The sequence below is a fragment of the Erythrolamprus reginae genome, chromosome 5 (assembly GCF_031021105.1).
Source record: "Erythrolamprus reginae isolate rEryReg1 chromosome 5, rEryReg1.hap1, whole genome shotgun sequence".
In the NCBI taxonomy this organism is placed as follows: Eukaryota; Metazoa; Chordata; class Lepidosauria; order Squamata; family Dipsadidae; genus Erythrolamprus; species Erythrolamprus reginae.
Window position 1 is genome coordinate 3,822,565 of NC_091954.1, and position 14,263 is coordinate 3,836,827.

At 42.2% G+C, this 14,263-nt stretch overlaps 1 protein-coding gene across 1 annotated transcript in view; it reads right to left on the reverse strand.

Annotated features, from left to right (window-relative positions):
• The window catches only part of LOC139167501 (L-threonine ammonia-lyase-like), a 39,378-nt gene extending 32,954 nt beyond the window's left edge, over positions 1-6,424 (reverse strand). Inside the window, exons 1-2 of the mRNA XM_070751993.1 lie at positions 6,291-6,424; positions 2,569-2,595 (exon numbers count right to left, since the gene is read on the reverse strand). Coding sequence (XP_070608094.1) covers positions 2,569-2,595; positions 6,291-6,424 — 161 coding nt within the window. The remainder of the gene's footprint in view (positions 1-2,568; positions 2,596-6,290) is intronic.
• Between the last annotated feature and the right edge of the window lie 7,839 nt (positions 6,425-14,263).

Sequence of the window (14,263 nt, forward strand, 5' to 3'; positions counted from 1 at the left end):
AATTCAGTTGCTGTGGATTTACCAACCACGTCTGCTGGAAGTTTGCAGGTCATCTAGTCCAACCCCCTGCCTCCCTCCTTCTAGAAAATAGCCTCCCCCCCCCCGGAAGGTCGAAAATCAGCCGGCCAGCCTGCTTGGGTGGGGCAGATTAGAGGGTTGTGCACATATGCGCAGCAGAGGGCATTCCATTATGGGTATGGGCATGCACGGGCGTGCTATTGGTCATGCGCATGCCCTTTTGGCACTCGAGCAAAAAAACGTTTGCCACCACTGATGTAGACTGCCATGTACACGGCTCGTATTTGCCTTCCACTGGAGTGAATTCATGTTCGATATGGATTCAGAATCCTGTAGTCTTCATAGTAGAATCCTGATACCACTACTTAAGAACTTTTCTAGATAAGAACCGGCTGTTCCAGATTTTTTTTGCCTCTTCTTAAGAACCATTTTCTACTTAAGAACCTGAGCCTGGAAAAATTTCCCAGGGAATTTGAGAACGGCACGAAGGCCCAGTCAGTTTCCTGCCATTCCCCCTTTAATCCCAGCCATCTGGGCTGCCAGAGGAGCCTTTCGGTGGCACTTAAGGAGGCTTTGGCAGTCCAGAGCAAACAAAGCATTTTCCTTTCTCTGGGCACTTGGAGAGGGAATAAACCTCTGCCAGCGCCCAGAGAAGAGAAATGCTCCCTTTGCTCTGGGCAGCCGAGGAGTCACCACAGCGAAGGAAAGGCACCAGCTACAAAGCGAGCGAGCGAGTGAGAGGAGAGGGCAGCCCTTCAGCATGGGAAGGAAGAGGAAGCAGGTAGTAGCAGCAGCAGCCAGTGTATGAGAGGCAGTGTGTGGGAGGCAGCCTCGCGCCGGGTGTATGGGAGGCGCATGCTCCTCCTCGCTGCCTCAGAGTCCCTCTTTTTTTTTAAGCCTTAAATAATAATAATAATTAATTTATTGGATTTGTATGCCGCCCCTCTCTGCAGACTCGGGGCGGCTAACAACAATAATAAACACAACATGTACAATCCAATAATAAAAAACAACTGAAAACCCCTATTATAAAACCAAACATACACACAAACAAACATACCATGCATGACTTGTAATGGCCTAGGGGAAAGAGCTATCTCAACTCCCCCATGCCTGGCGGTATAAATGAGTCTTGAGTAGTTTACGAAAGACAGGGAGGGTGGGGGCGGTTCTAATCTCCGGGGGGAGTTGGTTCCAGAGGGCCAGGGCCACCACAGAGAAGGCTCTTCCCCTGGGGCCTGCCAAATGACATTGTTTAGTCGACGGGACCCGGAGAAGGCCAACTCTGTGGGACCTTATCGGGCGCTGGGATTCGTGCGGTAGCAGGCAGTTCCGGAGGTAATCTGGTCCAATGCCATGTAGGGCTTTAAAAGTCATGACCAACACTTTTGGATTTTTTTGATTCCCCTCACCTCACCTTCTTCCTTCGACAGCGACCCTCCTCCTCCTCCTCTTCTTCCTCCTCCTCCTCCTCCCACCCAAATTCCAAGCTTTTATTTCTTTCCTAATGGGTTTGCACGCATTATTTGCTTTTACATTGATTCCTATGGGAAAAATTGCTTCTTCTTAAGAACTTTTCTACTTAAGAACTGTTCTGTCTGGGTTCCCCCAGACCACAACACCAACTGGAAAAAACAGCCAGACACGCTGGTAAAAGCAAAAGTACTTTATAGCTTGAAAAATAAACACAGAGAAAAACCTGTTCTTCCCAACAGGCAGGCTAGGAGACTTTACAGCAGAGTCCTGATGTCCAGACAATACAGCAAACTTCTTGCTGGCACACCCACCACTATAGAGCATAAGACCCCCACCTTTTCCCCCCAAGGTTTCAGTATTCAAAGTCACAAACCAGAATTCCAAGACGCCAAAGATCACAGCCAGGTCCCAAGACTCCCAAAGATAATACTCCACAAGTCAGGAAGGGTGGGTCTGCCTTTTAGCCTTTCCAGAGAGCACCACACCCAAACCCAGCTGTTGCCACTTTAGTGCTGAAAGTACCTAACTAATTGCTCCCTTCTTTGTGTTGCTCTTCTCTGTCGCAGATCTATTATTGCTTGTGCATTTTCCTCTAAGGAATCCAGGCTGCTTGCTGGGGAGAGCTCCCTCTCGGGGGCCTCTGGCTGTTCCCCCTCTTCCTCAGCCTGGGATTCCTCCTCCTCGTCTGCCTGCACCTCCTGTTCCTCATCCTCCCCCTCTGAGCAGGAAACCGACAGAAGATCAGCCGTTCCCTGAGGGGCCTCGGACGGAATCACAACAAGAACCTGGTCACAGAACGAATTAAGTTCTTAAGTAGAGGTACCACTGTATTTATTTCTTTAAAAAAAACCATGTTCAGCAGAGTTCATAGGCGAGCAATTGCAAAATCACAATCCTTGTTACTTTCTACATGCATTGTTTTTAAATGTTATATGGAACGCTTCTTTTAAAAAAAGATTAATCGACCCCCAAACACCCATGCACTCACTCTCACACACAAATACACACCAATGCAAGTTTGCTTTCTAATTTTAGTGGGTTTAGTAAGACAAGCAATGGGATTTAAAAACCTACTTTTTTGCAAATAACATCTTTCCAGTGCTAGGGACAAAAAACAAACAGAGAAAAGCCATTATCTAAAAAGATTTTATAAAAATAACTACAACCACCACAACAAAAAGAATAATAAAACAAAACAAATGGGAGGAAACCCAATATTTTTTTTTTATTTTACCAAACTGAATTAAAAGTAATTCACCTTCTCCTGGTATAAATCTAACAAAATCTAAAGGTACTTTCACATGCATGGCCACAATTGAGCTTGAAACCCTTTCATATATTTAAATGTTTCGATCATGTCCCCCCTTTTCCTTCTGTCCTCCAGACTATACAGATGGAGTTCATGAAGTCTTTCCTGATACGTTTGATGCTTAAGACCTTCCACCATTTTTGTAGCCCGTCTTTGGACCCGTTCAATTTTATCCATATCTTTTTGTAGGTGAGGTCTCCAGAATTGAACACAGTATTATTCCAAATGGGGTCTCACCAGCGCTCTATACAGCGGAATCACAATCTCCCTCTTCCTGCTTGTGATACCTCTAGCTATGCAGCCAAGCCTTCTACTTGCTTTCCCTACCGCCTGACTGCACTGTTCACCCATTTTGGGACTGTCAGAAGTCACTACCCCTAAATCCTTCTCTTCTGAAGCTTTTCCTAACACAGAACTGACTATTGTTGGAGTATCAAGTGAGAATGTCCATTGATTAAACACTCCAGAAAAAGTTATAAGAGAAAATTTTACCTTAATATGTATAATTACCATTTAATTTTTTTCAAAAAAACTATTTGTATGAATACAATTTAACTTGCAGTAACTATTATAGCCTTCAATTATGACCGTTTTAAGACTAGTGGACTTCAACTCCTATTCCTAAGGTAGCATGACTGGTGGAGGAATTCTGGGAGTTTTGAAGTCCACAAGTCTTAAAGCTGTCAAGTTTGAGGACCCCTGGGTTAGTGGTTAGAAGTGCAAGGGTCTTCAAACCTGGCAAGTTTAAGGCTTGTGGACTTTAAGTCCCATTTCTGAACTAACATAATTGGTGAAGGAATTCTGGGAGTTGAAGTCCACAAGTCTTGAAGCTGTCAAGTTTGAAGTTTGTAAAAAGTGTACATGGTTTTAAAAAGTATACATAGAAACATAGAAGACTGACGGCAGAAAAAGACCTCATGGTCCATCTAGTCTGCCCTTATACTATTTCCTGTATTTTATTTACAATGGATATATGTTTATCCCAGGCATGTTTAAATTCAGTTATTGTGGATTTACCAACCACGTCTGCTGGAAGTTTGTTCCAAGCATCTACTACTCTTTCAGTAAAATAATATTTTCTCATGTTGCCTTTGATCATTCCCCCAACTAACTTCAGATTGTGTCCCCTTGTTCTTGTGTTCACTTTCCTATTAAAAACACTTCCCTCCTGAACCTTATTAACCCTTTAACATATTTAAATGTTTCGATCATGTCCCCTCTTTTCCTTCTGTCCTCCAGACTCTACAGATTGAGTTCATTAAGTCTTTCCTGATACATTTTATGCTTAAGACCTTCCACCATTCTTGTAGCCCGTCTTTGGACCCGTTCAATTTTGTCAATATCTTTTTGTAGGTGAGGTCTCCAGAACTGAACACAGTGTTCCAAATGTGGTCTCACCAGCGCTCTATATAAGGGGATCACAATCTCCCTCTTCCTGCTTGTTATACCTCTAGCTATGCAGCCAAGCATCCTACTTGCTTTTCCTACCGCCCGACCACACTGCTCACCCATTTTGAGACTATCAGAAATCACTGCCCCTCAATCCTTCTCTTCTGAAGTTTTTGCTAACACAGAACTGCCAATGCAATACTCAGATTGAGGATTCCTTTTCCCCATGGTTGTAACTTTTTACATGGTTGTAAAAAGTATTGTGCTACACTGGTATTTTATTAAACAATATAATACTACACCATTTGGTTCAGAATTTATTTATTTTATTTATTTATTAGATTTGTATGCCGCCCCTCTCTGAAGACTCGGGGCGGCTCACAATACTTTCCCCCTTGTTTTTCTCCTCTAAAATTTAGGTGCGTCTTATACATCAAAAACTACGGTAATAGCAATAGCGGTAACACTTAGATTTATATACCGTTTCATAGTGTTTTACAGCCCTTTCTAAGCAGTTTATAGAGTCAACCTATGGGCCCCCTACTATCTGGATCCTTATTTTACCCACCTCGGAAGGATGGAAGGCTGAGTCAACCTTGAGCCAATGGTGAGATTCGAACTACAGCTAGCAGTCAGCTTAAGTTGCCTGCAGTACTGCACTCTAACCACTGCGCCACCTCGACTCTATACCTACCATAAACCTACCGCCATTTAGAGAGGGTCCAGTGTGTAATTAGACAGGCGATGTTGCATTTGTCCTTATATTGGATGGATGGACGATTAATTGCCTTTGAGAACAACAAATCATGCCATTATCTACCTTTCCTTTCTATAATCAAATAATGGTAAAAGTTATTTTTAAAAATTGTCAGTACTGTAATTTGATAGTGAAGAAATCCTAGGGCAGTTATTTCTTCATCTTATTTTGCTATCATACGATTAGCTTTAAAATCGGTCCACAATCAGCTGTCCAAATAAGCTACGTTTTATGATGTTCATACAGAACATGAAGGAATTCAGATCAGACACAGAGCCCATAAAACGGCTTCTTGGTTTCAGTTTATTGGGAGCTAGAAGTTAGAAGATTAAAAAACCATAGAAAATAAAAAAGAAAATGTAGTTTTAAAAATCTACAGCATTAAGCAAACCACAAATCTAATCACTGGGAAAGTGCCATGTATCTGAAACATCTTTGGGAAGAAAGAAAGAGAGAGAGAGAGAAAGGAAGGAAGGACGGAAGGAAGGAAGGGAGGAAGGAAGGGAGGAAGGAAGGAAGGGGAGAAAAAGAATTTAAAAAGAGAGAGAGAAATTGAAAAGAAAGCAATAGAGAAAAAGAAAGAAAAGAGATAGAGGAAAATAAAGGGAAAGGAAGAAAAAAGAGAAAAAGAAAGCGGGAGAGAGGAAAGAAGGAAGGAAGGAATAGAAAGAAAAAGAAAGGAAGGAAGGAAGGGGAGAAAAATAATTTAAGAGAAGAGAGAGAAATTGAAAATAAGAAAAGCAATAGAGAAAAAGAAAGAAAAGAGATAGAGAAAAAGAACGGGAAAGAAGAAAGGAAGGAAGGAAGGAAGGAAGGGAAAGGAAGGAAAGAAGAAAGAAAGAAAGAAAGAGAGAGGGGGAGGGAGGAAAGAAGAAAGGAAAAGAAAGAGAAAGAAAGATGAAAGAAAGAAAGAGAAAGGAAGGAAGGAAGGAAGGAAGGGGAGAAAAATAATTTAAGAAAAGAGAGAAATTGAAAATAAGAAAGGCAATAGAGAAAAAGAAAGAAAAGAGATAGAGAAAAAGAAAGGGAAAGAAGAAAGGAAGGAAGGGAAAGGAAGGAAGAGAGAGAGAGAGAGAAAGAGGGAGGGAGGAAAAAGGAAGGAAAGAAGGAAGGAAAAGAAAGAGAATGAAAGATGAAAGAAAGAAAGGGGAGAAAAAGAATTTAAGAGAAAGAAATTGAATATAAGAAAAGCAATATAGAAAAAGAAAGGAGACAGAGACAAAGAAAAAAGGAATAGAGAGACAGGAAGGAAGGAGATTTTATCTATTCTTTGCAATATTCACGCAGTCTACAATTTTGCAGACGTGAGAAAGAGAGAGACCGTCCGATCGTCAGGATTACCTATAAAGCACAGCCACGAAAAAAACGAAGAAGCGAACTAGCGTTCCAACTACTGCGCTATAGGAAGGCAGGTGGGGTCCACGGGAGGGAAGAGCCACTGATCTGGCTGCAGGTACAAAGGTGGCACTATCCATAATTTTTAAAAAGCCCCACTCTAAAGGTCTACGTCACAGGGCCCCGTTAGTCCAACCTTTGCCAGAATGGGTCGTATTCTTTTTCTTCTTCGCTCTCGTCCCGGGATAATCCATTTTTCAAACCCGTGGAGTAGAAAAACTGCGCGGCAAAATTCATTGCCACCTCTTGGTTTTTATCTCCAAAACGTCAAAATTCCCCAGCGACGGATAAAAACAAAAAAACAAAAAAGCTCACACCACCAACAATAACAACAACAACGGTAACAACTCTCCCGATCTTCTGCGAAGGCCCGCAGGTTGTCTGGTTTAACCGTCCAGCTGTCGCTCCGATTTGACGGGAACAAAGAAGCGACTTTGAAGCGAGATTGACGGCTGCTCTATAAAGAGATTATTTCAACCTGTCCCTGTCAATTTCAGTCAGGGGCCTGAGTGGTTCTTAGTTCAGCACAGGCTGACTGTTTGCAGCTTTAGATATTCCCAGCTTCTCCCTTGGGGGTAAAACTGACTTGGAAACCGTCCATCTCCCCTGTCCGAGCAGGGGACCATAGGCCATTTCGGACCGATGGCTCTCCGATCTCTCCTTAAAAACCTTCAGCGATGCAGCATCACTCACAACTTCTGGAGGCCATGAGTTCCACTGGCGAACTCCTCGAACTAAAATCATTCCAAAGTCGCCAGTCCAAATGGAATTGGCTCTTTTTAGAGATAGCCAAGAGCTCTTTGGTCTAAATGGAAAATGCCAGGTTTGAATGGAGGAGATTGCTGGTAAACCCTGAAGAAGCCTTAAAGAAGACTAGAGCCTACAAAACCTATGCCAGACCCATTCTCGAATACAGCTCATCTGTCTGGAACCCACACCACATCTCAGACATCAACACTATCGAAAACGTCCAAAGATATTTCACCAGAAGAGCCCTTCACTCCTCCACCCGAAACAGAATATCCTACGAAAATAGACTAACAATCCTGGGCCTAGAAAGCCTAGAACTGCGGCGCCTAAAACACGATTTGAGTATTGCCCACTACTTCAGCTTCAACCGTAACAACACAAGAGCACACAACAGATTCAAACTTAATATTAACCGCTCCAAACTTGACTGTAAAAAATATGACTTCAGTAACCGAGTTGTCGAAGCGTGGAACTCATTACCGGACTCGATAGTGTCAACTCCCAACCCCCAACACTTCTCCCTTAGACTATCCACCATTGACCTCTCCAGGTTCCTAAGAGGCCAGTAAGGGGCGCATATAAGTGCACTGATGTGCCTATCGTCCCCTGTCCAATTGTCTTTCCTTATCTCATATATCATATATATATTCTCTCCTTATCTATCTATATACAGTATATATACTGTATATACGAAAACAAATATATGTGTGTGTGTAGATTGTTCTGAGTTCGGGTTTTGCCCTGTATAGTATCACACAGGGCAAAACCCGAACTCAGAACAATCTACATACATATACCCGTGAAAATTTACAAAAACAAATATATATATTTGTTAACATGCTAAGAAGAAATGTCAGTTGCTAATATTCATTTGCAAAAACACAAAGATTGGAACTCCAGCCTGATGATGGTGAATGTGATTTCACCGAAACGTCGCATAGACATGCAAAACATTACACAGGGCAAAACCCGAACTCAGAACAATCTACATATATATATATATATATATATATATATATATATATATATATATATATATATATATATATATATATTCTCTCCTTATCTCTTATATCATATATATTCTCTCCCTCCCATCTACTTCTCTTCTTTTTTACTTTCTATCGTTATATATATTACTTAATGTCTATTCTCTTCCATATGTATTGTATATTGGACAAAGAATAAATAAATAAATAAATAAAATAAATAAGAAGATAACCTCAAGAGTGATGACCAACCAAAACAAACCTGGTTTATGTCCTCCTTTGGCTCTGTGTTTAGAGTGTCTCTGTGCCCCCATCCTGCGAACAATGGAGGATTTGCCCCTATGCCAAATGTTAATGGTGCTTGGGGTTGAGCTGGATGGCAGGGTTGGGATGGGGGAAGAAAAGAAGGAGGAAGGAATTTTGAAAAGAAGGAAACTGTGTTCACAATAAAAGCCTCTCAGTCTGAAAGCAACTCCAATGTTTGGAAAGACTTGAACTTCTATCAGCGTTTAGGATAAGTAGCCTGTAATTAGGACTGCCCTGTGGAGGGTGTAAATAACCAGATTACTACTAAATGACAGTAAAGATGATTCTCTCTCTCTCTCTCTTTCTCTCTCTCTCTTTCTTTCTCTTATTCCCTCCCTCCCTCCCCCCTCTTTCTCTCCCCCTTCTCTGTTTTTCTCTCTCTCTCCCTTCCCTCTTTCACTTTCTCTCCTCGTTTTTCTTTCTCTCTCCTTCCCTCTCCCTCTTTCTCTGGCATAAGCCAGTACAGGTGGTCCCAGCAGTAATCAGCACACTGGGTGCTGTGCCAAAAACCCTCAGCCACCATTTGAAAACAATAAAAATGGACAAAATCATGATATGTCAGTTGCAAAAGACCACCATACTTGGATTTGCACGCAACATATGAAAATACATCATACATCTCCCCCTCCCCAAAATAATAACAATAACAGAGTTGGAAGGGACCTTGGAGGTCTTCTAGCCCAACCCCCTGCTTAGGCAGGAAACCCAACACTAATTCAGATAGAGGGTTATCCAACATCTGCTTAAAAACTTCCAGTGTTGGAGCATTCACAACTTCTGGAGGCAAGTTGTTCCACTGGTCAACAGTTCTGACTGTCAGGAAATTTCTCCTTAGTTCTAAGTTGCTTCTCTCCTTGTTTAGTTTCCACCCATTGCTTCTTGTTCTACCCTCAGGTGCTTTTGAGAATAGGTTGACTCCTTCTTCTTTGGGGCAACCCCGGAGATAGTGGAAGACTGCTATCCTGTCTCCCCTGGTCCTTCTTTTCATTAAACTAGCCATGCCCAGTTCTTGCAACCATTCTTTATTTATTTTTATTTATTTATTCATTTGCCCAATACACAAATACATAGGAAGAAAAAAGACACGTGGTAATATATCTAAGGGTAAACTTAGAGGAGAGGATATATGAAAGGAAGAGAATATATAAGATAGATGAAAGAAAGGAAAGACAATTGGACAGGGGACGAAAGGCACACCAGTGCACTTATGTACGCCCCTTACTGGCCTCTTAGGAACCTGGAGAGGTCAATCGTGGAGAGTCTAAGGGAGAAATGTTGGGGGTTAGGGGTTGACACAATTGAGTCCGGTAATGAGTTCCACGCTTCGATAACTCGGTTGTTGAAATCATATTTTTTACAGTCAAGTTTGGAGCGGTTCGTATTAAGTTTGAATCTGTTGCGTGCTCTTGTGTTGTTGCAGTTGAAGCTGAAGTAGTCATTGACCGGTAGGACATTGCAGCATATGATCTTGTGGGCAATACTCAAATTGTGTTTTAGGCGCCGTAGTTCTAGGCTTTCTAGGCCCAGGATTGTTAGTCTATTTTTTGTATGTTTTAGCCTACAGTCCCCTAAATGTAGACCAAAGTAAGAGATCAAAAGTTGATCAGCATGGGAAACAATTTAGTAGATACCATCAGGGAATTCTCACTGCCTCATTTCAAGGTGACTTCAGATCTGACTTTTTCTAGAGATAATGCAACTTGGAGGCTTTCCCAGGCCATGCAGTCTCCTACACCAAGCAATTTTGGATAAGGTCTTGGACAAAGTTTAACTATGGTGATAGTGATTACCTTGTGAAGAGTAGCTACTCTTGGTTTAAAATTATCTGTGCCTGGGGTCAGAACTGTTTAGCTTCTTAAGATGGGATGAACTGGAAAAGGAGCTATAATTATCCTTCCTTGGCTTCTAAGGAAATCCTCTTATTTCGTATCCGACACAGCGTTTGCAAGTCTTGAAAAAAGGAGCATTTGCCCCAAATTGCTAGCATTGTATTTCAGGATCCATCATAGATTTGGAGCAAACTGGGAAAAAGGAGCCTTCATGATTCAATGGAACAGTGTTTAATAAAATTCATGGCCGTCTTCCTTGGCGTACCCTTGGCTTGCTTTCCCCTTAGCCTGACCTCCTAATCGTTTTCAATCCTCTCCAATCCTCTTCAATATTAAAGAGTTAATACTGAGTGTTCCTGTTGGCCTTTTTTTCATCGCCAGATAGCAGGAACTGGGTATGTCTAACTGGGTTTGAAAAGAAAGATTAGGAGTGACATGACAGCAGTTTTCCAAGACATGTGGGGCTGTCACAGAGAAGAGGGGGGTCGACCAGAGGTAGGTTCCAGAATACCTCCAAAACTGCTTGCTACCGCACGAATCCCAGCGAGTGATAAGGTCCCACAGAGTTGGCCTTCTCCGGGTCCCATTGATTAAACAATGTTGTTTGGCGGGCCCCAGGGGAAGAGCCTTCTCTGTGGTGGCCCCGGCCCTCTGGAATCAACTCCCCCCGGAGATTAGAACTGCCCCCACCCTCCTTGTCTTTCGTAAACTACTCAAGACCCAACTATACTGCCAGGCATGGGGGAGTTGAGACACCTTTTCCCCCAGGCACTTTATATTTTATGTTTGGTATGTATGTGTTGTTTGGTTTTTAAATATGATAGGGTTTCATATGCTTGTTTTTTAATATTAGATATGTTTCGCTATAATATTGTTTTTTATTATTATTGTGAGCAGCCCCGAGTCTTCAGAGAGGGGTGGCATACAAATCTAATAAATTATTATTATTATTATTATTATTATTATTATTATTATTACTATTATTTCATTTCATTTCATTTTATTGGATTTGTATGCCACCCCTCTCCGTAGACTCGGGGCGGCTAACAACAGGGATAAAAACAACATGCGACAATCCAATACTAAAGAAGCTAAAAACCCTTATTTTAAAACCAATCATACATACAAACGTACCATACATAAATTGTGGAAGCCTAGGGGGAAAGAATATCTCAGTTCCCCCATGCCTGACGACAGAGGTGGGTTTTAAGAAGCTTGCGAAAGGCAAGAAGGGTGGGGGCTATTCTAATCTCTGGGGGGAGCTGGTTCCAGAGGGCCGGGGCCGCCACAGAGAAGGCTCTTCTCTGGGTCCCGCCAAACGACATTGTTTAGTCGACGGGACCCGGAGAAAGCCAACTCTGTGGGACCTAATTGGTCGCTGGGATTCGTGCAGCAGAAGGCGGTCCCGGAGATTACCTGGCCCGGTGCCACGAAGGGCTTTATTATTATTGTTGTTGTTGCTGTTGTCGTTGTTGTTGTCTGGAACCCACACTGCATTCTGGACACAAACACTTTAGAAAATGTCCAGTTTAGAAAGCTTAGAACTACAGTGCCTTAAACACAACCTAAGCATAGCCCATAAAATCATCTGCTACAATGTCCTTCCTGCCAACGACTACTTCAGCTTCAACCACAACAACACACGAGCACACAGCAGATACCAACTTAAAGTAAACCGCTCCAAACTCGATTGCCGGAAATACGACATTAGTAACCGCGTAGTTGATGCATGGAACTCACTACCTGACTCTGTAGTATCATCACCAAGAGGTCAGTAAGGGCGTGCATAAATGCACCAGAGTGCCTTCCATCCCCTGTCCTAATGTTTCTCTATTATTAGTACCAATATCATGTACAGTGGTACCTCTACTTACGAACTTAATTCGTTCCGTGACCAGGTTCTTAAGTAGAAAAGTTTGTAAGAAGAAGCAATTTTTCCCATAGCAATCAATGTAAAAGCAAATAATGCGTGCGGTTGGGGAAACCACAGGGAGGGTGGAGGCCCTGTTTCCTCCCAGGAGGTTCCTAGAGAGGACCCACAGAGGCTTCTCCCCACCTTTTCTGGCCCTGTTCCCTTCCGGGAGGTTCCTAGAGAGGACCCACGGAGGCTTCTTCCTGCCTTTGCCGGTTACAGTTTCAGCGGTTCAGGTTTGTAAGTGAAAAATATTTTTGAGAAGACGCAAAAAATCATTCTTATCTAGAAAAGTTTGTAAGTAGAGGCATTCTTAGGTAGAGGTACCACTGTATATAAACATTGTTATGTCTTTGTATGCTACCAATACCTGCTTGACAAAATAGATAAATAAATAGAAATAAATATAAAAAAATAAGTGTGAGAACTGGATGTAGCACACTTTCCCCCCAATATTCTCGTAACGTTGCAGCTGTGGATAGTCGCTAAAGAAAGCACAAGTTGTGTATTTAATCCAGGTTGTACACGGAACGCACGTTCTAATGGTTTAAGTTAAGGATTAATTAGGTTATTGGTTAATCAGGATTACACCAAGAGCGAACATAATGGAGAATATTTGTAGCTCAGGGTTAGGGTGAAATCAGGGGTCCTGACTGCTCTCCGAACTTCGTTATTTCCTTGCAAGACGTCTCATTTACCAAACTAGGTAACATAATCAGTGCTAAATGTCAGCATCAGGGATCTACCTGATGTAATATTCCAAATTGCAGGGAGAAGAATTTTAATCAAGGTAATGATTTTAACAATGTAAAAATACTTTGTCATGATTGTAATGTAACCTGATTGGCTGACAAATGTATATACCATGATCTACCTTTGAATAGGCGTGGCTAGTGGCTTATTTTATTTTATTTATTTTATTTATTGTTAGAGTTGAAAGGGACCATGCAGGTCATCAAGTCCAACCCCCTGCCTGAGCAGGAATCCTAAAGCACACCAGCCAAATGGCAGTCCAATCTCCTCTTGAAAGTGTCCAGAGTTGGGGAGTTCACAACCTCCGCAGGCAGGTTGTTCCAATGGTTGATCGCTCTGACCATCAGGAAGTTCTTCCTTACTTCTAGGTTGAATCTCGCCTTGGTCAGCTTCCAGCCATTGTTCCTCATCCGGCCCTCTGGTGCTCTGGAGAATAGAGTGGCCCCCTCCTCTCTGTGGCAACCCCTCATATACCTATATACAGCTATCATGTCCCCTCTGGCTCTCCTTTTCTTCATGCCCAGTTCCTGCAATCTGTCTTCATAAGTCTTGGTTTCAAGTCCCCTAATCATTTTGGTTGCTCTTTTCTGCACCTTCTCCAGAGTTTCAATGTCTCTTTTGAAATGTGGTGACCAGAACTGAATACAGTACTCCAGGTGTGGTCGGACCAGGGCGTAGTAGAGTGGTATTAAGACTTCCCTGGTCTTGGAGTGTATTCCCCTGTTGATGCATCTTAGGATTGTGTTGGCTTTTTTAGCTGCTGCTGCACATTGTTGGCTCATGTTTTTAGTTGATTGTCCATCAAGACTCCAAGGTCTCTTTTGCAGTCACTACTGCTAAGCGGGGTTTCTCCCAGGCTGTATGTCTAGGTTTTTTTTACAAAGGTGAAGGACTTTGCTCTTGTCGACGTTGAACACCATGTTGTTATTGTGGTTTAGAGTGGCTTGTGAATTAGCGTGGCTTGTGAATTATTGTGGCTTGTGGTGGCTGAAGAATATCGTGGCTGAAGACTTGTAGCTGTGTATTGTAACTGAGAAGAGTAGATAGAGGATTGTGAGTATTTTGTGTAGTAACTTCGAGAGAGAGATAGCTACAGTGTAAAAAGTTAGAGTAGCTTTGCTACGAAAGAAGTAAATATTTTCCTAAGAAAGTCTGCAGTACTTGTCTTCAATTATCTTCAAGACGACAGTTCCTGATCTTTAGATAAAATAAGTTCTAGGTTGGAAGGATGCAACAAAATGGACAATACAGAATCGGTACCGGTACATGGTGGAGCACATTCAGTTTGAAATTATGGATATAAAGATGAATATGATTAATGAAAATATAGTGAAAGAACTGATGGGACGAGGGGACGGGGTTAGAGATTATACAGTTAGT